The sequence below is a fragment of the Peromyscus eremicus genome, chromosome 10 (assembly GCF_949786415.1).
Source record: "Peromyscus eremicus chromosome 10, PerEre_H2_v1, whole genome shotgun sequence".
In the NCBI taxonomy this organism is placed as follows: domain Eukaryota; kingdom Metazoa; phylum Chordata; class Mammalia; order Rodentia; family Cricetidae; genus Peromyscus; species Peromyscus eremicus.
In genome coordinates, this window is record NC_081426.1 from 24,446,298 (window position 1) to 24,469,399 (window position 23,102).

Genomic DNA, 23,102 nt, shown 5'->3' on the forward strand with positions numbered 1-23,102 from the left:
GTGCTAGGATTAAAGGTGTGTGCCACTACAGCCTGACCTCTATGTGAATTAAGTCCATGGCTAGCTCTGACCTCTGATCTTCAGGTAAGCTTTATTTGTTCAAAATATCACCACACTTATCTTCTAAGGAAAAAACATAATCCAAATATCCAGTCATAAGTGCCTTTAATCCCAGCACTTGGGAGGCAGAGGCAGGCGGATCTCTGTGAGTTCAAGGCCAGTCTGGTCTCCAAAGCGAGGTCCAGGAAAGGCGCAAAGCTACACAGAGAAACCCTGTCTCGAAAAAACAAAACAATAGTCTTAATAGTCTTTGGCTCAGTGGCATTGACAGTGGCATAAGCAACTCAGATTGGATCATTCTTTGAGGTGGAAAAAATGAGGAATGGCCAGTAATGGGTTTGACTAATGCTACCCTGTTTGTTCAACCTAAGCAGGAGACATTGTTAACCAGGGATGGATATGCCAGGATGCATTTTATTTTTCCCACCCCTAGTTGTTCTACCAATCTCTGTGAGGATTTTATTAATTGTCCATGGGATCCAGTAACTTCATTTGTGCTAAAACACAGAAAGAAATAAAAGACAGTATTAAGTGTGTATGCATGTATGGTAGACAGTTTTCTAAGCTTTGACTGATCTCAAACAATTCTCCTGCCTCAGTCTGCCCATTGCTGGGGTCACAGGTGTGTGTCCTCACATCCAGCTACTTTACTTAAATTTTTGTGGTGTTGTACTGTTATGCTCAGATCACTGAGGCCCCCAAGACTACTACGGAGACTGAGTCCTGCATGTAAAAGCAAAGAGCCTTTATTCTCTACAAGCTCTGAGATTGATCTCTCTATCTGAAGCATCGGTGAGAGCAGAGAGCCCTGAGCTCAGGTAGGGCAGAGTTTTTATCATAGCAGAGGTTGGGGTGAGGGGATTTCCAGGGTCCAGGACCCTGATTGACTGACAGTTGTCTAGGGGTGTCTATAAAACAAAAATAGGTGTGTGCTAGCCTCAAGGACATCTAGCCACCTTATCTAATGGTTGGAACGTTTGGGATGTTAGGTACTTCCTCATCCCTGGGTGGTATCAGCTTAAGGCTTTTTCTGGATCTGGGTGTTGCCTGCCAGTAAGCCGGTCAGAGAAGCTGTGTCTAGGCCCCTAAGCCTGTCATGGCTGCTGTGTGGTCAAGCTGTTTTGGGACCCCTCCACTCAGTCCTACCACTGAGCCACACCTCACTCCCAGATTTTTATTGACTTTTAATTTTCTATTTATTATTATTGTATGTGTGCATGAGAGTGAATGTGTGTACCTCTGGGTGGAAGCTAGAGAACAACTTTTTAATAGTATTCCAGTTGTCAGGTCCCACTCCTAGACATTTTTTGTTTTGTTTTAAGACAGGGTCTCTCTATGTAACCGTGGCTGCCTGGAACTCGCTATAAAAACCAGAGTGACCTCGAACTCACAGAGATCCTCCTGCCTCTGCCCTGGGACTGCTGGAATTAAAGACATGTGCCACTCCACCTCAGATTTTTTAATTCATTAACTTCACACTTCAACTCTGAAAACACTTTCATTATCCTGTTTTACTACAGAAGAAACAGAGGCATATAACCTTTTTTTTTTTGGGGGGGGGGGTTGAGGGGGCACAGAGTCCCAGAGTCTCATGTAGACCAGGCTGGCCTAGACCATGCAACATAATCAAAGGTTGGCCTCGAACGTTTGAACATCCTGTCTCCACCATATAACGTTTGAACATCCTGTCTCCACCATATAAGCGCTGGGAAGATAGTCATGAGCCACCACGCAGAGCTTGTATCGGGAATTGTGATTCGATCAGCCTAGGGACCTGTCGGGGCGACATGATCTCCAGCGATTCGCTGAGTACACCGCCAGCCATCTTGCTTGTAGTCCTCCAGAACCACAACTCCCAGCATGCCTCGCGACAGCGGCCCTATATACACAACAAATCCCGACGTGTCTCTGGGCGGTCCGGAGTGGAGGGTTCTAGAAGGCGTGACGTGGGGGGTCGAAGCGGGCTCGGAGGCGGGTTCTCGTGGGCAGCGGCGGTGGCCGCCACTGCGGGAGCTGGGGACACACTAGCGACTGGGGCGGCGGACGCAGCCTTGTCTCAAGCCATGGCGGCGCTCGGCCGGCCCTTCAGCGGCCTCCCTCTGAGCGGCAGCGCGGACTTCCTGCAGCCGCCGCCGGCCTTCGCGGGTCGGGCCTTCCCGCCAGGAGCCACCGGCCCTGACCTGGCCCCGCGGCCGGGCGCCCGCCTTGCGCCAAGCAGCCCGGGCGGGAGAGCAGCGCGCGGACGGTGAGGAGCAGGTGGGGCGGGCCGGTTAACCCCGCGGGACGTTAACCGTGCGTCCCGGGTCGCACGGCCGGCGACCCGCCGAGGGTCCTTCGGCCTGGCCGCTCCCTCTGCACGCGCGGCCGCCGGCCCGGACAACTTTGAGAGCCTCTGGGACACGGCGGTTCCTCGTCGGCAGTGTGGGGACAGAGATGGGTCCTGGAGCGAGTGCTCAACTGTCACTGCCCCGACAGAGTGACAACTTCAGATTTCCCTGTCTGGTTGTTTGGAGTCCTCCGCTAGACGTGACCGATCTCGGGAATGGTGCCGGTCCCTCACGGCCAGAGAAGGGATATGCAGTTTGTGGCGGGAGATGCCCATATGTAGAGCGAGAACGACGAGCTGCAGAAATCTTAAATTTAAGTTCCTGCCTTGGTTGACTGATTTGTTTTTGTTTGTTCCAACAGTGTTTCCATTCACTGTAGAAAGAAACACAAGCGGTTGGCGGAGGATGATGAGTAAGTTTCGGGACCGTTTGTCCCCTTTGTGATCGCTGTTAGTTTAACGCGTGTGTCCTATTTTAAGTGAACAAGGTGAAGCATGTGTATCTCTTTAAACAAGTGACATTGTTTGCCTTTTAGGGGCAGGAACTGGGTGGCAGGCAGGTAGAGGGAAACTCACTCTGTAGCCAATGTAATGTTTGAATTTTAAACTGTGTCGTTATAGACACAGCTAAGAAGAAAAATCAAAGGATATGTATTGGAAAGGGTTCGTGTTATTGACAGAGGTAACCTTGTAGCCCGTTTCTTACTTCTCCTTAGGAAAATAGTCCAGTTTATGGCTGTGTGTGCTTCAGTGTTGACTTTTGTAGCTAGATACCTGTTCACACTGCAATGCATGGGGTTTTTGTTATTTGTTTTCTTTTACTGTCTTAGAGCTTAATCCAAATAAGTGCATGCGAGGTCTACCTGTTGGTTTTTGTTTTGTTTTAAAAGACAGCCTCACTATGTAACCCTGCCTAGTCAGGAACGCACTATGTAGTGCCTGCTGGCCTTGAACTTAGAGATCTGCTTGCCTCTGCCTGTTGAGATTAAATGCCACCATGCTTCAACACCTGCTTTCTTACTCATTACCCATGTGCACAAATGCTATCGTGGGTATGTGGAAGGTAGAGGACAACATTTGGAAGCTGCTTCTGAGAATGATGTCTCACTCCAGTAATCCCAGCCAGCCCTGGACTCTATAAAACAAACAAAAAGCCAGTAATCTCAGCTTTTGGAGGAAGGTGGAGGATCAGATGTTCAGAGCCTTCCTCAATAACATACTAACTTGCGGCCAGCTTGGGATATATGAGACCCTGGCTTAAAAAGAATTAAAAGAAACTTTGAACTGGCAAATTTGTTGATGCTTAGACTCATAATTTAAAAAAAAAAAAAAAAAAAAGCAATGCTTGCAGGTTACCTTGTTTTGTGACTGGGTGAGTGAATGAAGGTAGGCTTGGGGGAGGGGAAGCACTTCTGCTTTTATCAATCTTGGATGTCCTGAGTATCATCCACCCTCTTTGTTTTGAGGCAGAGTCTCACTATGCTGTCAAGTCGCTCTTCCTGTTATATTTTGAGGCAGGGTATCTCACTTGATGATCCCAGAACTTGCATTTCAACTTGCTTTGTGAATCCCCTGTTTACTCCTGAGCCCTATAATTACAGTGGGCTACTATGCCTGCCTGTCATTAACAAGTATACTCTTTTTCATTCTGGTCAGCGTGTGCTTTTAGCCACTGCGCCATCTCTCTAGCTGCCCACCTGGGTTTTTTTTTTGGGGTTTTTTTTTTTTTTTTTTTTTTTGGTTTTTCGAGACAGGGTTTCTCTGTGTAGCTTTGCGCCTTTTCCTGGAACTCACTTGGTAGCCCAGGCTGGCCTCGAACTCACAGAGATCCACCTGGCTCTGCCTCCCGAGTGCTGGGATTAAAGGCCTGCGCCACCACCGCCTGGTTTTTGAGGCAAGGTTTCTCACTGGCTTGGAGTTCACTATGTAAGCTGAGGTGAGGTGGTCCAGCAGAGCCCAGGGATATTCCTATCACTGCTTCTCTGCTGCTAGTATTATGAGTCACCATTCTTGGCTTTTTTAATGTTGGTTCTGGGGATTGAACCCAGGTCATACTTTTCATGACAAGCACTCTTCCCACCAGCTGTTTACCCCAGTCCAAAGAATTGCCTTAAATTAAAAACACCTACCTAGATCAGGGGAGTTTTTGCCTTAGGGTTGCCATAGAAAACACAAGAACGTTTTTTGTCTTTGTTTGTTTTGTTTTGTTTTTCGAGACAGGGTTTCTCTGTGTAGCTTTGCACCTTTCCTGGATCTCGCTGTAGACCAGGCTGGCCTCGAACTCACAAAGATATCTAGAAGCCTTTCTTTAAAATTCCGTTTTGGTTTTTGGTTGTTATTGTTGTTGGGTTTTGTTTGTTTATTTGTTTCCGAGACAGGGTTTTTCTGTGTAGCTTTGAAGCCTGTCCTGGAACTCACTCTGTGGACCAGGCTGGCCTCGAGAACGAACTCTTAGAGATCCACCCGCCTCTGTCTCCCAGTACTAGGATTAAAGGCGTGTGCCACCACCACCTAGCTCTAACATGCATTCACACATGTATGCTGATAGTCAGAGCCCAGAAGGTGTTGGATCCCCTGGAACTGGAGTTGGGTGGTTATGAGCCACCTGATGTGGGTGCTGGGAACTGAACTTGGGTCTTGCAAAAGCAGTGCATGCTCTTAACTGATAGGGCCATCTCTCCAGCTCCTGGAAGCCTTTTAATTCACATTTTCTTTAGCATTTAATCACTATTGCTCTTCAGTTATTAGCAAAATAAACTTACAGGCATGAGATAACCCAAAAATCAAAGAACTGTTTCATAGATGAATTGTTAGGTGCTCTGGGATATTGCCCCTTCTCTCTTGATTTATGCTTTTCCTTAGCTGGTGTTTCACAGGCATGTATCACCACACCCAGTTTAAAGCTTTTTTGGGGGGGTCAGAATTTCATGTAGCTCAGGCTGTCCTAATAGAACTTCTGTATGGCTGATTCTGGCCCTAAACTCCAGATCCTCCTGCCTCTTTTCTCCTAGATATTTCTAGTACTTTCTAATGAGGTAAAACTCTAAAGCAAACATATATAGTGGATTCTGATTTCTTTTTAAATAAATACAGGTTTAAGAGGGCATTATTCTCAGATTTTATATTCCAGAAACTTTAATAATTGATTTTCACAGTGTTAATGTGGATTAAAATTTTCCCTTATAAACATGTTCATTCATTTCCTTTGACCCGTTAAATTCTTCCCTTATGAACATGTTCATTCATGTCCTTTGACCATCAGTTTAGAGAATCTGAAGTGAGAATAAAGAATGGGCGTTTTGGTTACATGGCTGTGATCGATGCTGTACCCACTGCTCTCTACCATGCAGTAGAGAGCCTGTAGTCTAGACACTTGTTTAAAAAAGGAAAACAAGGCAGCCAGCTGTCTTCCTTGCTGCTTTCTGCTGTTAGCCAGCAGTGTGCGCATTGTAGTCCTGATACATAGGAGCTCGTGGTAAGTGTTCAACAGTTAACTTCCTCTCTAATATCATAGTGGCAGAACTCAGAGTCTCTGGCTCTACTCCTCAGCATTCAGCTTTCCTTTGTGCAGACACTTTGGAAGGTCAGTTTCTTGGTCCTATTTGCCAAGTATCTCCAAAAGGAAGAAGCTGGGTTTGAATTCTCAAGTCTCTCTTAAGTACTAATATAGCCAGGAAGCAGATGGGGTGTGTTATACTAGGAGAAAGGCAGATCCCATTATTAGTCAGGACAGCTAGCCAAAGACAAGAGGTTTGTGCTAATGGCCTGTTCTTGTGGTACTTGAAGCGTACTCTAGTAGATAGGTGTTTGCTGTAAGGAGATACAGGGTGATAGCCAGACACTTGTCCTGTGGGTCAGGGAATAACGTAATGCAGCAGTGAAAACATGCAGCTGGGGCAGACTTGCTGCTTTGTCTTTTTACTGTGTGGTGGTCTGCCAGTGTGTGTGTCTGTGCACTGACCAGGTATGTGCCTGGTCCCTTAGAGGCCAGGACAGTGTAGAATTCCCTGGACTGGAATTACAGACATTTGTGGCTACTGGGACTCGAACCTGTGTCCTCTGGAAGAGCAGCCAGTGCTCTTGACTGCTGAGTCATCTCTCCAGCTCTACTTGGTCTTTGATTGCTTTGATTTCCACTTGATCTTTCCTACAGATCTTTTCCTTTAATCTAAAAGGTTAAAGTCTTGGAGGTGCTGCATAAATTGGTAAAAAATAGAAGAAAATTTCTCAGGGAAGCTATGAGTGAAAAAGACATGACGTTCTAGCTGTAGAAAAAACTAGAGATGTTTGTATTTAAGAATTTGATTTCAAAAGAATAATAATAAATTGGGGCTGGAGAGATGGCTCAGCAGTTAAAAGCATTGTTCTTGCAGAAGACCCTCAGGTCCAATTCCAGACACCTACATGGTCTCTCACATAACTCCAGTTCCAGGGGATTTGAGACCTCTTCTGACCTCCACAGACACACACGTGGTACACATACATGCAGGCAGAACACTCAAATGTAAAATAAATAGATCTTTTTAAAACAAATAAATTTGAGCTGGGCATGGTAACATGTATCCTTAATCCCAGCACTCTAGGCAGAGGCAGGCAGAACTCTGTAAATGAGGCCAACTAAGGATACGTAGTGAGACTTTGTCTCAAGAAAAAAGAATTATTTTTTAATTGACTAGAGAAATGACTTAAATTTCATCTGTAATGGGGGTTTTAATTTTTTCTCCTTCCCTTCCTACTGCTTTCCACTTCTTCCTTCTAGGTGTCCAATAAGAAAGAAGCGATTGACTGAAGCTGAATTCTCTGCAGTTGCTAACGAATGGGTTCTTGACACACACCAGGGGATAGACGGTCACGGGGTGAATGAGTGTCCTGGTGGCCTTCCTGTGCCCAGCATGCTAGATGCTGTCTGTGAAGAGATGGATCAGACAACTGCAGAACCACAGTGTGAAGTTGCCCGCCGGAGGCTTCAGGAGATTGAGGACAGGTACTGAGTGTGTGTTGCAAGGCTTCATGCTGCTCCTATGTCACAGCTCGCTCTTAAGCTGGTCAGGAGAATCATTTGGAAGTGGTAAAGCGAGCTCTTACAGCTCAGTTCAGCATTTTACTGACAACATCAGGGTCAGTTCTCCAGGACACATTCCAAATCGTTTGTGTTAAGTGAATCACTGCAGAGCTCTTCCCCCCCAGGAGGAGAAAAGTGGCCTCCTGGTCACTGTGCTCTGAGGTATACCTTGCTTGGTCTCTTACAATGGTGCCTGTGACTTTACTCTCTGAGTCTGAAACTTTGTTCATTCAAATGAACAAATTTGGCTAATTCTTTTTCTTTCTCTGCTTCTGCTTCATTATTTATTTAGGATAATTGACGATGATGAAGAGGTTGAAAGTGACAGGAATGTTAGCCACCTCCCAAGTCTTGTCCTTTCTGACACCATGAAAACGGGTTTGAAGAGGGAATTCGATGAAGTCTTCACAAAGAAGATGATTGAGTCCATGTAAGTATGGGGCATAACATTTCCCCTTTGTGGGGGACCCACCACCACCTTCCCCCAGGGCACTCTTGAGGAGTGAGGGATAAGAGATTTAGATAGAAATATAGAGGAGAAAGAGACAGAAACACAGGATAGCCTCGGGAGGGCCTAGATCCTTATCCACCAGCCCCTTCTGTCTCTTCTAAAGGGCTTTTTAGCCTGGCGGTGGTGGCGCACGCCTTTAATCCCAGCACTCAGGAGGCAGAGGCAGGCAGATCTTTGTGAGTTCGAGGCCAGCCTGATCTACAGAGCGAGATCCAGGAAAGGCGCAAAACTATACAGAAAGAAACCCTGTCTCGAAGAGAAAAAAAAAAAAAAGTGTGTGGGGGGGGGCTTTTTAAAGAATGCCAAGAGATGGAGCAAAAGACCTCCCCCTAGCTCAGCCAAGTGCAGACCCTTCCAAACACACGGTAACCACACACATGGTCAGTCCATCCCCTTATGCAGCCCTGCTGTGTAAGCAAGCTCAGATCTCACTAGGAAACCTCTGTGGGCTCCCACACCACTTACCTGGTCCAATAGCTGGGAAAGGGTCTGTGTCAGAAGCCCATCTCTTAAATTCTTAAGGAGGAATAGAAACCACATTTTAAAAACCTCTGGTTTGTTGTTTTTTGTTGTTGTTGTTTTGTTTTGTTTTGTTTTTTAATTAATTTAATTGTATGTGCATTGGTGTGATGGTGTTAGATCCCCTGAAACTGGAGTTACAGACAATTGTGAGCTGCCATGTGGGTGCTGGGAATCGGACCCAGGTCCTCTGAAAGAGCAGCCAGTGCTCTTAACCTCTGAGCCATCTCTCCAGTCCCTTCTTTTCCTTTTAGTTACTCAGACGTAGCATGGAGGCCTAAGAAAATGACGTGTCAAATGAGTAACAATTGAAGTAGTTATCCCAAAGCCCACAAACCATAGCACAGCCTTTTGGGGCCATTTTAGAACATTTAGCTTGTTTTGTTTTGGGGAGTGGGAGGTTACTGTGTTGTAGCCCAGGCTAGGTTCAGATTTACAGTCTTCCTGCCCAACTTCTTTTGCTGTTGATTTAAAGCATAATTTAAGATAGGCATTGTGGCAGCACTCAAGAGGCAGAGGTATTAGTTTTCAGCCTATCTGATCTCCAAGTGAATCTCAGGCCAGCCAAGGCTACATGGTGAGATTTGTCTCAATAAAAGGAAAAAAGAAAGACTGACAAAACGTAACACAGTTTTAAGATGAATGTGATGGAGTCAAGCCAGACTAAGCTATGTACTGAGACTGTATCAAAAACAAAGAATAGGATCAGGGAAGTGACTCATGCTGGAGGAAAGCCCTGGGTACCATCCCCAGCACCCACCACAAGAAGAAAAACGGAAAATAAGCCCGTAGTTCAATGAGCTCGGCTAATTGCTTTGTTATATTGTCGGAGTAGAAACACAGAGCAGTAGGTGAGAAAACAGGCCGAGTAGTGACTAAGGGGAGAGGTTCAGGGAGGAAACAGGACGGACGGCAAAGAGGGCTCCCGGTCCCAGACCTCATAGTGCTGGGCAGAGGCGGAGTGGGGTCAGTTCAGCTCCTTACTGCTTGGGAGATCCAGAAAGCTTTCAGTCAGGCCCTAGCTCAAGTTTATAATTAACTACTCAGCCCTGAGGGTGTGTAAATAGTGTAGCCACTATGTATGCAGGTCACATTGCCCTCCTGCTCAAAATAGTGTCTGCTGCTCTTAGAGTAGCTTGCCAGAACTGGGCCTTTGAGAATATTCTTCATTGTAGTTTTTTGGTTTTTTGTTGTTGTTGTTTTGTTTTGTTTTGTTTTGTTTTTTCTTATTTACTTCTGGGTCCCAGAAGATTTCCCTATACCAAAGGTAAGGAACCTTTTTTCTCATGTAGCCCAGGCTAGCCTAGAACTTCTGGCCCTCCTGCCTGCACCACCCAAGTGCTGGGATTGCAGGCACTATCCCAGCTGGGGTTGGGAAAATACATGATTATGCATACCTAGTATAATTGTTTAACTGCAAAGCATTCTACTTCATAACTATGTGAAACAAAAGGCATCAAAAATTAATGTGCTGGTCCAGGATTTCATTTTTTTTTTTTTTATTTTATAATGATTTAATATACAACAGTCACCCACAGGGCTAGGGAAATAGTGTAGTACTTCAACTGCACAGCTTATATGAGACTCGGTACCACAAATCAAAACAAAAAAACTAGTTATACAAATCTGCTCATTAAAAACATGTCTGTGTGTATGCATCTTTATAGCTAGTGATGTAACTCAGTGGTCCTCAGTATATATGGGGCCTTAGTTCCAGCATCCCTACTTCAAATTGTAGTTTTAAATTAAATCTGGGGACCTAGTTGTTTCCTTCCTTCCTTTCTTTTTTGTTGTTGTTTGAGACAGGGTCTCTGTATACAGCCCTGGCTATCTTAGAACTCGATATGTAGACCTGGCTAGCCTTGAACTCGCAGAAGACTGCCTGCCTCTATCGCCTGAGTCCTGGAACTAAAAGCATGTACCATTACTCCTGGCTCAGGGGCCCTGGTTTTCACCTGCATGTTTATAGTGCTGCTGTTCATGGTTTAACATATAAATAGGGCTGGTGAGATCACTAAGAAGTAGAGCACTCACACATGTGTGAGTCCTGACTTCACTCTCCAGCACATCCGAGAAAAAGAATTATGTGTGAAACTGTGAAACTCTGTATTTGAGGACCTGGGAATAATGCTCAACCTTAGAGGACATACTGCTCTTGCAGAGGACTAGAGTTTGATTCCTGACACCCACATCAGGTGGCTCACGCTGCCTGTAATTTCAGCTCCGGGGGAATTTAAACTTCTCGGGGGGCCTACTGCACACATTTTCACATCCCTGTACAGACACAGACACATGTGCGCATCATTTTTTTTTTAAGTCCAGTTTGAATTCTAAATTATCTCTAGCTCTTTTTTTTTTTTTTTTTTTTTTTTTTGGTTTTTCGAGACAGGGTTTCTCTTTGTAGCTTTGCGCCTTTCCTGGAACTCTCTTTGGAGACCAGGTTGGCCTCAAACTCATAGAGATCCACCTGCCTCTGCCTCCCGAGTGCTGGGATTAAAGGCGTGTGCCACCACCACCCGGCTCTAGCTCTCTTTTAAAACAAAACAAAACAAAACATGGATAGCTTCATGAATTTGTATATCCTTGTACGGTGGCTATGCTAATCTATATCATTCCAAGTTTAGTGTATCTGCTGCTGAAGTGAACACTTATTTTTTAATTAAAAGATTAAAATTTATATATTGAGAACTGATGAGAGACATCAAGATCAAAATAACAGTGAAACTGTGGCAGTAATTAAATGGGTAGAGATATAAAAGAACAGCAGACTGGCACTGTGAAGACCATTAGCTCTTAATTGGAAGGTCCTTGAGTAGTGAACAGGAGTTTGTTGACAGATTGCATGTCCTAAAGGTGTTTTTTTTTTTAATTGAAATCTGTATTTTACATCCCAGGAGCCGTCCTTCTATGGAGCTTGTGCTCTGGAAACCTCTCCCTGAACTCCTTCCTGAGAAGCCAAAGCCATCCTCTAACCCTAAGAACTACGCAGGAGAGAGCCAAAGGAAGTGTGCAGCTGCCGCCACTGCCTTTCCACAGAGAACTGAACTGTTGCTGGAACCCCAGCACACAGACACGCCACTTTACCATAGTCTGGAGACCGCTGCTAACACAGAGGAAGAGATGGAGCTCTAGAGACCAGTTTCTGCTCCAGCTTGGCAAGTTCTAGAAGGCTCCTGTGTTCAGTAATAGCCTGCCTGTATAGTATAGGGACCTGAAAGTTTTATGAAACGGGTGTAATATCTCCACCTGTGATTTGGGGTGGGAATGTCATTGTGGGTAGCCATTTATTGAATTCAACTTTTTGCCAAGGAAGCTTATCTCAAGGGAAATGCAGTTTTCTAAAGCAGGCTTATCCAAGAAATGTTACAGTCTCTTTAAAGACAACCATAGACGCTGGATGTGTTATGGTGACCATCTGTCACACTGCTGAAGCCATTCATCCTTAAGATGATTATAAAGAGGAATGCTCCTAATTGCCACTGCACCCTGACAGCTGAGTCCTGTATCGAGCTTGTAGTGGTAACTGTGCTTGGGGAGCAGGAGAAGAAAGTAGTAGTTCAGTCTCTTGCGAAGGAACTGAACAGGCAAGGAAACCAGTGTTGGCGTCAGGTCGGTGTAGCCGTTATTCCTCAAGCAGTAGCCCTGGTCTCCTTTAATGACTGATGAGCTCAGTTGGTCAGTAATGTTTACACCTCAGTTAACTAAGTAATTGATTAAAAGTGCAAGGGAACCCTTTTGTAAACTGCCTGTGAGAGAAGTGTCTTTTCCTGAATCCTGAGGACATGCAGTGTCAGCTAACCCAGCATTGATAGCTTCTAGAGTTTAAAAAGGGAAGGTTGGATGTGTGTTAGCAAGTTGAGGTTTTTAATGTTGGTTTTGAAAACAATGAATTAGCTGAGAATAAATGGGCAAGCATCTTTAAGGAGAGTTACTGAAATAGCTCATTGTCCGGTGCTTAAGCTATTGTACAATAAGCATAAAAGTTAATGGAAGATGGCCTCCTGCCAACAGTATATCTTTAATCTTCGAGTACCCGAACCAGGCTCAAGGTGTTCTTTGGGAATAACCAGGGTTAAAGTTTTTCATTTCTCAGGAAGAGCTCTTCAGCATGGCAGGTCGTGTAATGGAAGACTTGGCAATCCTTCAGCGCTGTAGAGAGTCTGTAAGATGGGGTGAGTGTGCTGGCCCTTTTCAACAGCAGAACACCTCAGTTCCGTTTTCATTGTCTGGGTTTCTTCTCCCTTTGTAGGAGAAAAAAGAAAAGGTTTATGCCAAGCAGAGGTGAATTTTTAGAAACTAGCTTCCAGGCATTTTCACAACCCATGCTGAAATCCCTCCTGTGGATGGCATAGGAGTCCCAAGTCTGTGCAGTGGACTGTCTCTTCTCTCGTCTATTGTTCTTGCTCTCTCTATTTCTGTCTGGATGTCAGGAAAAGGTTCAATGTTTAATATTTAAACAAAATATTTATGTCTACACAATAAAATTACTCAAGCTTCAAACCAGTGTTGAAACCAGTTGGAAACCAGCTAATTGTTTCTTCATCTCAGACTCAGAGGTGAATGAAATCTGTCTTCTGTTGAAATGTGCAAGGTTTGACTCATGTCATTTGAAAACTCCTGCCTTGTTTAATGGGACCAACTCGCAAAGTTTATAGCCTTAAAAAAATCTCTCTGCTAAGAAGTTTAGTACAATTTAGAAGCATGCAGGGACTGCACGGAGTTTGGAGTTAGCTAGCCAGTGTGAGTGGGAAGGAAGTGGCAGCTTTCCAAAGGGCACAGAACACCAGGACTGCCTCTTCTCCAAGGCCTGAAACGGCTTTGATGCGTTTGGTAACCACTGGAAAATAGAGGTGGCTTTAAACGAAGATGCAAACAGACTTTTCAGGAGTCCTTATCTGACATGGTCCTTATTTCTGCAGGAAAGTTGATGTTCATGCTCCTTTTTGGACTTTATCTTCTTGCACATGTTTGTACAGAAATCATCTTCATCCTTGTGGTGCTGACTCATCTGACTGTCTCCACAGCCCCGATGCCTCTGCGTTCTGTTTTCTTTTCTAGCATAAGGCTTTTGCTTTGCCTTAAGGTTTTCCTAAGAAATGAACAGTCTTTTCTTCGTCTTATATAGTTTTTGAAGCATGGATCAAACATTGGCTCAGTATGCTAATGTGTTAAGGTCAGCAGTTCTCTAAAGCAGGTGAGCTTCAGTGAACAAATGGGTATTTCTCTGAGTTTGAGTTGGGGGGGGGTGTTTTGTTTCTTTTTGGGTTCTTGGTTTGGGGGTTGGTTTTTTGTTGTTGTTGTTGTTCTTAATATGAAGAAATAATATGAGAATCCAGTTCTTATAATTTAAATCGGTTAAGAACTGCTCATTCTTGAAAAGATAAAAATGTAAAATTTAAGAACAAGTAGGACAGGACTTCAAATAACCACAGGGGAACATTAACTAGCAGGTTCATTTGCTACTCTGCATCTGGACCTTGACTTTAATAGTGACAAGAATGGTACAGTACTAAGAATGTTCTGGATGATGCTGTCAATTTTGCTTTAAGAATGAGAATCTGGTTTTTCTGTATTTTGTTATTTACAATAAACCACAAGTGTTTTGAACTTTCTAAAGTATCTGTAATCCTGTACATATGGAAATGAAAGATTTTTTTTCTTGCTTTCCTTTAAATTTTAATTAAGGCAGGATTCCTATCAGTGAAAACTTATTTGTCCTGAAATTTGATACTTTCGGGTTAAGAGTGAGCTGTTTCCAGAGTAGGCAGGCTGTTTTACCTTCTTAAATGTGCCAGCAGCCCTCTTCTGCCTGGGCAGGTCACTGCTGGGCACCATCTGATGCTGACCCTCATGACTGACCCTTCAGTGTTCATATGTGGAGTTTGAGGGCTTGGAATCTAGAGATAGAGACTAGGCAAAGTCTGTGATGTTGGTGCATAGTGGTCCTCTGCTAAGAGCTGACAGGTCACTGGGTGGCAGTATTGCCTGCATAGTTACAGTTCTTTGATAACCAGATCTCTGACTGGTGAGGAGGGAGTGTTATCTTTGGGTTGCAGTTGCAGAAAACAAGATGCTGTTTTATTTTAACCAAATTTTGAGAACCATGGTAAAAGTTATCCAACATAACAGGTGGGAAACTAAGATTAGAGTAGATGGTGACAGTTCAATATCTAACCGGCTCATTGGGCCAGGGTTTGCGTACAAGATGAATAGATACTCAGGAAATGCAGGTTTGTGTGTATTGGTTTGGTTCTGTTAGTCCCCTAGTTCTTAGACTAGCAGTGGCATTTTAGAGTGGCATTTTGAACAGTGCTGAAACTCAGACTTTGTGCATGACACTGCTGTTGACTCTTCTGTACTGGTTTGAGGGTAATCTACTCACCTTACTTCATGAATGATAGTCAAGAGGGTTGCTAGGAAAGGGAGAGTCGTTTTCTTGTGTGGTGTGGCCTCTGGTAAGTTGCCCACCGCCCACCCATACTCGCATAAACAACCTAATTAAACTCAGTGGGACACATGCATACAAGATAGAAGGGAGGTTATTGGGAAGAGAGGGTTCATTGGGAGGGAGATGAAGATAATGGGGTGAATATGATTAAAACACATAAATAGGAGGTTGTCAAAGAATAAAAATTTAAGTCAGAAGAGTAAAACATGTGAGGTGATACAGTCCTGTATAATCCTAGCATTTGGGGAGGCGGATGAAGGAAGATCCCAAATTCAGAATCATTGTCTGCTCCATATTGAGTTTGAACTCAGCCCGAGCTGCATGAGACCCTATCTCAAACAAACAGGGTCTGAGGGTGGTAGGTCAGTCAGTAAAGTGCTTGGCTTGCAAGCAGGATGACCTCAGTTCAGATCCCTACCACTCATTTTAAAGGGGTGGAGGATACATATCTGTCATCCCAGCACTTGGGAAGGCAGAGACAGGTGGATCCCTGAGATGGTTGGCTAACTAGTCTACCTGAATTTGTGAGCCCCAGGTTCATTTTGAGAGCTTGTGTCAAGAAATAAGGTAGATACTGATTGCACCAGATATGCTGACCCCTGGCCCAACACGGGTGGGTACCCATGAGAATGCATACCTATACATGGACATGTATACAAAAATACTAAAGTCACAAGAGTAAAGACAGTTTCTCAAGTTCCTAGACAACAAGAATTGAACTGATATTTTGAAGTGCTCCTGGAGTAGGTCATGTGTCTGTTAAGTTCCATCTCATCTACTGGAAAAGCAAGGAGGCAGATGCATAGCTGTTTTGTGAGTCCCAGGGTCTTTGCCTGTAGCCATTACTTCACCTTTGGTCTGAATTTTGGAATAACACTACATTTAATAGAGTATTTGGTTTCATAGAAAAAATGTTAATTTTTGGATCTAGCCAGTTTGGTGTTTAAATATGGAAAATGCCCTTGAAAACCAGGTGTTTTCTCAAAACCGATGGCATTTTTGGCCATCTGTGCAGGAAATGAAACCGAAATCTTCGCTCTGTTCTGTCCTGTTGACACAGCAGCAACTTCTTCGATGTGATGCTATTAAATGTGAATGACTGAGTCTTAACCTACAAATATTTGTGCTCTTGTGGGTGGAGGCACACATGTCTGCCTGTATAAACCTTAAATAGATTCTTGGTCCTTAAATATTCCAGAGTGAAGGAGGTGAGATAGTTTTCAGTCACAGGCCAGCTGCAGGTGGTCCTTATGTTCACAACACTCTGGTACTCAGCCTAAGTGAGCTTGTGTTGCTGAGCACTGGATTGGGCAGCCAGGTCCTATCCAGACATGCCCTCGAGTGTGCATGTGGAAACCCCTCCTGTCATAGCAGTCAACACATGACCTTGTATTTGTCTACAGCTGTAGCCTGCTTGACCCTGCTGACTAGACTCAGAATTCTTCCTTCTATCTGTAGGTTTACTTTGATCACCCCAAAGAACCTTAATAGGGAAGATATATTTAAATGCTAAATGGAGGTGAAGTGAGTTCATCTGCTTATATGGATGAAATGAAGTTTGCCATCTTTTTAAGATTCCCCAGGACAGAATGCACACACCATAAAGGATGATGTCACTGTCTCTGGAGTTTGGTAGCTCATTTATATACACCCTTAGGCCTTTTCTTCCTAATTAGATTTGCTCATTTGTTTTGGTTGTAGAGATGGAACCAAGGCCTCATGCGTGCTAGACAAGCACTGTACTGAGCTACACCCCCAGCCCAATCTTGTGAAATAAGCCCCTATACGGAGATTCCATGAGGACTTAAAACCTTTCAAAGTGTATCATGAGATAAAACTGAACTTCCCAGTGCCTAGGATGACACCTGTCAGATGTGAGGTACATATAACTCAAGTCTTGTTCAGTCTTTAGAGTCCATCTTTCCAAGTTGTAATTGATTATCTGTCCCCCTGGGTTACTCGGGTGAAAAGTGTCAAGAGTTGAAATCAAGGAGTATGCCCTGATTGTGGCAAATCTGGATATTTCATGGCAAAACAGTAGTTAAGGAGGCTGGGCTGTATCTCAATGGTGTAACACTTGCCTAGCATGCAGAGATCTTAGGTTTAATAAGCCAGTACTGCCCACCCACCACTAAAAAAACCCAGTGGGTAGGGTTCTACCTCTGCCACTTAGTAGCTGTGATACTGGTCAAGTGTCCTGAAGAAACTGTAAGACTGAGGCATTTATGACAGTCAGGAGTGGTAGCAGTAATCTAAATGGAAAGGCTTTCGGTGACTTTACAGTGCTACACTCGCTTCAGGTGGATAAATGACTTTCCCCTAGCAAACAATGAAGAGAAAATACAACAACCTTAGAAATCACAGAACAAGGATGCTGCACTGCTTTTTTAATTGCATGGGTAGTTTTAAATAAATGGAGAAAGCACCTTCCAGAAGCTACACTAGCAAGAAGATTCCATCAGGCATTTACATAGTAAATTTCTGTAATTTTAACAAAGATTCTTGATCTTCACTTGGACTGTACATAAGGAAAACCAAGCCTCTCAGGTTGTTGTTTGCTTGTAGAAGTAAACTAAAAAACCTGGGAAGCCAAGAGCAGGGAAGAGAAATGATCAAAGGCCATTCATAAACCCCAAGTCCACTTTCGGACATGTCAGGAGGCAGGTGTGGAGGTGTACACCTGCATAAACCCAGCACTTGGGAGGTGGAGGCAGGAGGGTCGGGAGTTCCAGCCTAGCCTCAGCTACATACTTTGAAGCCAGCCTGGGGATAACTGTCAAATGACCCTCTCCTGTATTGTGGGGCACACTGCCACCTTTAAGATCTCTCAAAAGCTGTAGTGCAGAATTAGGATATTTTTGAATACCTTAGACGGCTGGGTGTCAAAAGACAATACTTGGAAGTCGTCTATGAAGTTGAAAAGAATACTTTAGAGGAACTCTTTCTCTGCTATCCTCTAAGGCAGTGTAATGGTCAAGGAAAGGGGCCCAGTGCTGGGTGGCTCTTTAGACACTAATCAGCTGGGGAAAGAGTTCATTGGCAAAAGTGTCCTCCCAAGAATGGTCTGTACCAAGTGGAGAAGACATGTCACTGAAGGGAGAAGGGGAGCCCTCATATCCACAGTCACTGTAAGCATCCAGCAGGCAAGAAGATGGTTTCAGACTGTGGCTGGATGAAAGCAGGGTTGAGATGCCCAGCTCTGGAATGAGGTCTTCTTCCAAAGGTTCTTTCTTCACTGAGACAATGAATTCAGGGGGATCCTCCTCTGGAGAGCTGAGAGGTGCTTCCTCAATTTTCACTACCACATTAGTTTGGCTCTCTGTCTCAGAGGGGATCTCTAAGACTAGAGGCTTGGTGTATACATGGTCAAAACGAATGAGTTCATTAATGGCTTCCAGCTTGGCTGATGAGGTCCCCACTGACAGAGAAAGGGAGGCTGGTAAGGAACTAGGTCCTTCTGGGTAGACCTCTGGGAGTTCCTCCAGATTGGCAGACTCTGGGGATGGACACTTGAAAAACATGACAGGGTCCAACTTGTCCAGAATGCCCAAAAGGATATCAGACTGCAAAAGGTAAAACAAAAGACTTCACTGTTAGAATGAATTGACAGTCTCCCAGGAACACTTACTGAGTTCCAAAATGGCAGTTAGGCCTTAGGCTCTCAGATCACAGGACCCACCCACAGCTGCTCCCCACTTCATGGAGATTCGGAAGTGACTGATGCTCCCCCCAACCCTACCAACACTAACTTCTCCATTTGCCTGGGTAGGCACGTCACACATCATACAGCTACTACAGAATGAGCCATTCTCATATAGCACTTCAGCAAGGCAGAATGAGCGCTACCTCAGAGTCTGAAGAGTCAACAGCGTCAGAATCCATGGGAAGATGTTCCGGGGAGGTGACAGCTGGGCCTGCACCTGCTGCAGAGGTGCACGTAGTCTGAGTGCTGCGGACTCAGCAGACCCGGCCACCGGCCGTACTCCATCTCCCTAGAAGGAAAGACCAGAGTGAGGAGACAGCCAAAAGTCTCCAGGGAAATGCATACCAGGCAACTCAAGTCTCTGCTCGTCAAAGCCCTAGGAAGGAGCTGGGGAGGTGGTTCAGAGCATAAGCCTGCTTGCCATGTCAGCGTGATGACCTGAGTTCAGCACCAGTGTGAAAGTGGAGCAGGCCAATTGTGCCTGTAACCCCAACACGGAGGGAGGCCGAGACAAGAGGATCAGCAGGGTTTGCTGGCCACCAGCCTAGCTCCAGATTCAGTGAGATACTCCGCTTCAAAGGAATAAGGTGAAGAGTGATAGGACAAGCTATGCAACATGTGCACAAACCCACACTCGTGTGCAGACACCATGTCTACATGACTACACCAAATAAAGTAACATATGCCTGTAATCTCGGAAAGGGGAGACAAGAAGATTATCGGCTACATACCAAGTCTGAGGCCAACCTGGGCTACAAGAGACTATCTCCAAAAAGAAAAAGTCCAGGAAACAAGCCACTTGTAGTAGCTCATGCCTATAATCCCAGCACTTGGGAGGCTAAGAGACAGGAGTTCAAGGCCAACCTGGGTTACATACAGAGACTTTATCCCAACAAAAGAAGACCAAAACCCCACCAATCTGACTAGCCCTTGCAGTCTCGTTCTATTTGGTGCTTGCATGGTACAGCTTGCTGGCTGTTGGTGGTTGTTAGCACTTGTTCTGAGAGCCCTGTAAATCACTTGTATTCTTAGGGCCTAGTAGCCCTTCATTACACACTCAAAGAATGCTGCCTGATGGGAATGTGGAGAAACTTTCAGAACTGATCAGCTAGGCATGGTGGCACATGCCTGAAGTTCCACTACTTTGGAGGCGGATGCAGGATAACTGATGCAGGTTCAAGACCAGCCAAAATAAAGAGCTTAAGACACTGTCTCAAAAAGGAAAGTACAATCCACTCATGTCACAGCGAGTTCTCACAAGAGTTACCTTGGACTCTGTCTCTGGAGCCTCTTCAGTAGCCAGGACATCCATTCCCAAGCGAGTTCGTAACTCCTGGTTCTCAATCACAAGGCCATGAGTTTTCTCTCGTAAAAGCTGGTTTTCTAACAGAAGCTTTTGGTTCTGTAAGAAAATCCAGAAGAGGCTATTAAAATGTGATTTGCTGCAATTGGTGTCCTCGTTGAACTGGGAAACTACGCTTATGCAGTTGTTCTAATTACTGTACCACTGGAGGCTGATGGTATAGATCAGTTGGTAGAGTGCTTGCCCTACACCACCTGAAGCCCTGGGTTCAACCTCCAGCTCTGCATAAAACTAGCGTGGGTGGTTCATGCCTGCAATCCCAGCACTTGGGAGATATCAGCAGGAGGAACAGAAATTCAGGGACATCCTTGGCTACACAGCAAGTAGCCCAGCCTGGGACACTTGAAATGGTCTCCAAAAAAAAAGCCACTGATCCCTCAGCAGGTAGAGGCCAGAAGAGCTGTTGTTCAAGGCCAGTTTCTGAAGAAAACAAAAGTGTTATCAATGGTGTCAGAAACAACGTAATTCCTACAACTACTCCTTCCAGGTTTGGGGTGGGGTGGGGGGGAATGACTTGCAGCTTTAATTCACATATGTGTTAATACACTATTTAAAAAAAAAAAGTATGACAAGGTGGTCCATGCCTGTAATATCAGCATGCTGAGACAGGAGGCTTGCCATGATTTGCAGGCCAACCTGAGATCCTATCTCAAAATAATCTTTTTTTATTATTAAATTATTATTAATACCAGTACTTGGTAGGCAGAGCCAGGTGGATCTCTGTGAGTTCGAGGCCAGCCTGGTCTACAGAGTGAGTTCCAGAACAGGCACCAAAACTACACAGAGAAACCCTGTCTCGAAACCCCCCCCCCCCAAAAAAAAAAAACCACAAAATTTAAAAATCCACTATCCTGTCTTGAACTGACAGGTGTTAATACAAGTGGTAGTGGTCCAATAGCAAAGAAATGGAGGCAGCCTAGATGCCCATCAACAGATGATCAATGAAACATGAAAATGTACATACACACAGTGAATGTTACTTAACTGTAAAGAAAACGGAAATTGTCAGGAAAATGTACAGGTTTGTCAAGTCTTTTAAGTGAGGTGGCCCAAACACAGAAAGAACCAAGAGTTCTCTTGCATATGTAGATCTTAACATGTTTGTGTGTTTGTGTGTGTATGCGCGGGTGCACGTGCATATAAATGGATGTAAATGTGTGTAATGCCTAAAAAAAAAAAAAAAAAACTAGAAAGAAGTCCTAGAGAAGGTAAAAGGATGCTGGGATGGAGAACACGTGCCCTGAAAGTCGAAGAATACTGGGGGTGGGAGGGGGTGGGGAAAACAGCCGGGAAGAACAGTCAGTCAACTACAACAAACTGTTTGAAAATGTCCTAATGATACCTAATACTCTGCATGCTGAGTATAAAATAAAGTGGGGCTGGTGAGCGATACCAAACAAAATAGTTTTGTTGTTTTTTTTTTTTTAACTGCTACTGATATGACCCACATTTCATTTAAGAGCCAGCTGATTAAAACTTTGAAAAGCACAATGGCCCTTGCTCAGATTAGATAACAAGAGAACCCTAGAAGGAAGGGCAGCTCTAGTGAGCCTTTGGCGAGCCAGGAGTGCCGAAGGTTAAGCAATGCTCTATCTGACCCAGCTAATCTCTGAGCAGTCTATATCGATAGCATCTAGCTGCCAGGAGTGAGTCACATCTGCCTTCGCCGCCTATCTGCTAGGCTAGTTAAACTTTAAATGGCACTGAGAGTTGGATTCTAAAGCGCTGCAGCTTAGGATGGGCAGGGAACCCCCAGGGGCTGATATGGAAGGGAAGAAAGCATGGCCCGAAGGCGTTACCTCTTCTTCCAAATCCACCACTTGCTGCTCCAGCTCGCTCATCCGGGCTTTCTTTCGATCTCGGGCAGTCTGCGCTGCTACTCTGTTTTTCAGTTTCCTTTAGGAAGACAAGGAACAGAACGAACTGGGTCATCTCCAGCTCTCCTGCATCTTCACTTGTAAATGTGGCCAGCTGGTGCTTTCGTTGACTTTACAGAATAAGGCTAAACAGTGGTAAACACACTTTGAGGCTCCTCTCAAAAAGACAAAAAAAAAAAAAACAACACAGCTTTCTGTCGGTGGGCCTGGAAGATCTGCTGATTCTCTCCCGTGTGGCTTTCCACTCGGGTCTCATTTTACCACCGGGCTGACACATTCCCGTTGCGTCATAAGCATCTTCCCTCCACCCCCGCGGCTTTCTGCTTCCAATTCCGCCCCACAGGCTCCGTGCAGGGGCGACATCCGTGGAGGAAGGCGGCGGGGGCGCTTACCAACCGTCCCTCCCCCAAGCTCAACTCGGGCTGCCCGAGGCTGGTGACTCGGGTCCCAGGCTTGAGTCCCCAAGCGGCTGCAATGACAGCCGGAGCGGTCCCTGCCCGGGGACCACCAAGAGCAAGCATTCGCAGAGGACGGGGCGCCAGGCACGTTCTGACCAGGGTCGGCTTCCCCCGACACAGACTGCGCTGGAGCAGCCCTTCAGAGGGGCTGCCACCTCGGCCCCGCGCCTCCCTCCAGGAATCGAGGCCACCCTCCCGCGCTCTCCCGACGGGCACACCGAGGGAGTCCCATGCCCGGCCCTGCGGCCCCGCGCCCCCGCCCCGCCGGCCGGGCCCACCTCCGCAGCGCCTTCTCCTCCGGGCTCAGGTGCGTCAGGCGCTGCCGCTTGCGAGCCTGCGGCGCCCCGCCCGCCTCGGACCCCGCTGCCCGAGAGCCCGACACCATGAGTGGCAGCGCCCGGCCGCCCGCCGAGGGCTGGCCCGATAGGAGCAGGACTTTGGGGGCCGCCGCGGCCGCGTTCGGCGCCGCTGCCACCACCACCATGGCCAGGAAGCGTCTACGCCAGCGCCGCCACCGCCCCGTGGCCGCTCGCCGCGCCCAGCCTTTCTAGGGTCGTGGCCGTCTGCGATAGGCCCGCGCCGCGTGACGCGCGGCTATTCTCAGCGCCCATTGGTCCTACAGGCCCGGGGGGCGGGCCCAGCGCGGGCGGGGCGGGTGGCCAGCGTGGCTGCACAGCTGTCCTCCTCTTGACGTGCTGGGCCTGAGGGCCAGTGGACCACGGAGACCGGGTTGCAGGAGCCCGGGGTCCTCCGCAAACGCGTCCCCAACCCCCCG

At 45.9% G+C, this 23,102-nt stretch overlaps 2 protein-coding genes across 3 annotated transcripts; one reads left to right on the forward strand and one right to left on the reverse strand.

Annotated features, from left to right (window-relative positions):
* The first annotated feature begins 1,963 nt into the window (after window positions 1–1,963).
* Ccdc117 (coiled-coil domain containing 117) lies at window positions 1,964–14,094 on the forward strand. Of its 2 annotated transcripts, none has more exons than XM_059275520.1 (5): window positions 1,964–2,305; window positions 2,749–2,799; window positions 7,146–7,370; window positions 7,741–7,878; window positions 11,373–14,094. In XM_059275520.1, the coding sequence occupies exons 1-5, from the start codon at window positions 2,124–2,126 to the stop codon at window positions 11,608–11,610; spliced, it is 834 nt and encodes a 277-aa protein (XP_059131503.1). In that variant the 5' UTR covers window positions 1,964–2,123; the 3' UTR covers window positions 11,611–14,094. The 2 variants fall into 2 exon arrangements, with proteins under 2 accessions (XP_059131503.1, XP_059131504.1); XM_059275521.1 differs by lacking the exon at window positions 1,964–2,305 and adding an exon at window positions 2,541–2,605.
* Window positions 14,095–17,298: 3,204 nt separating this feature from the next.
* Window positions 17,299–22,834, reverse strand: Xbp1 (X-box binding protein 1). Its single transcript, XM_059275523.1, is given in 6 exon segments — window positions 17,299–18,489; window positions 18,773–18,856; window positions 18,859–18,918; window positions 19,897–20,031; window positions 21,792–21,888; window positions 22,606–22,834. Coding segments are annotated over 6 exon segments (1,140 nt in total). The 5' UTR covers window positions 22,812–22,834; the 3' UTR covers window positions 17,299–17,931.
* Window positions 22,835–23,102: the final 268 nt, after the last annotated feature.

What these genes read in the sequence shown, in the direction of transcription:
- Ccdc117 (XM_059275520.1), top strand. Translation starts at nt 2,124, where the DNA reads ATGGCGGCGCTCGGCCGGCCCTTCAGCGGCCTCCCTCTGAGCGGCAGC. An exon ending in GGGAGAGCAGCGCGCGGACG is followed by an intron (nt 2,306 to 2,748) that starts GTGAGGAGCAGG and finishes TTGTTCCAACAG; the next exon opens with TGTTTCCATTCACTGTAGAA. An exon ending in CTTCAGGAGATTGAGGACAG is followed by an intron (nt 7,371 to 7,740) that starts GTACTGAGTGTG and finishes TTATTTATTTAG; the next exon opens with GATAATTGACGATGATGAAG.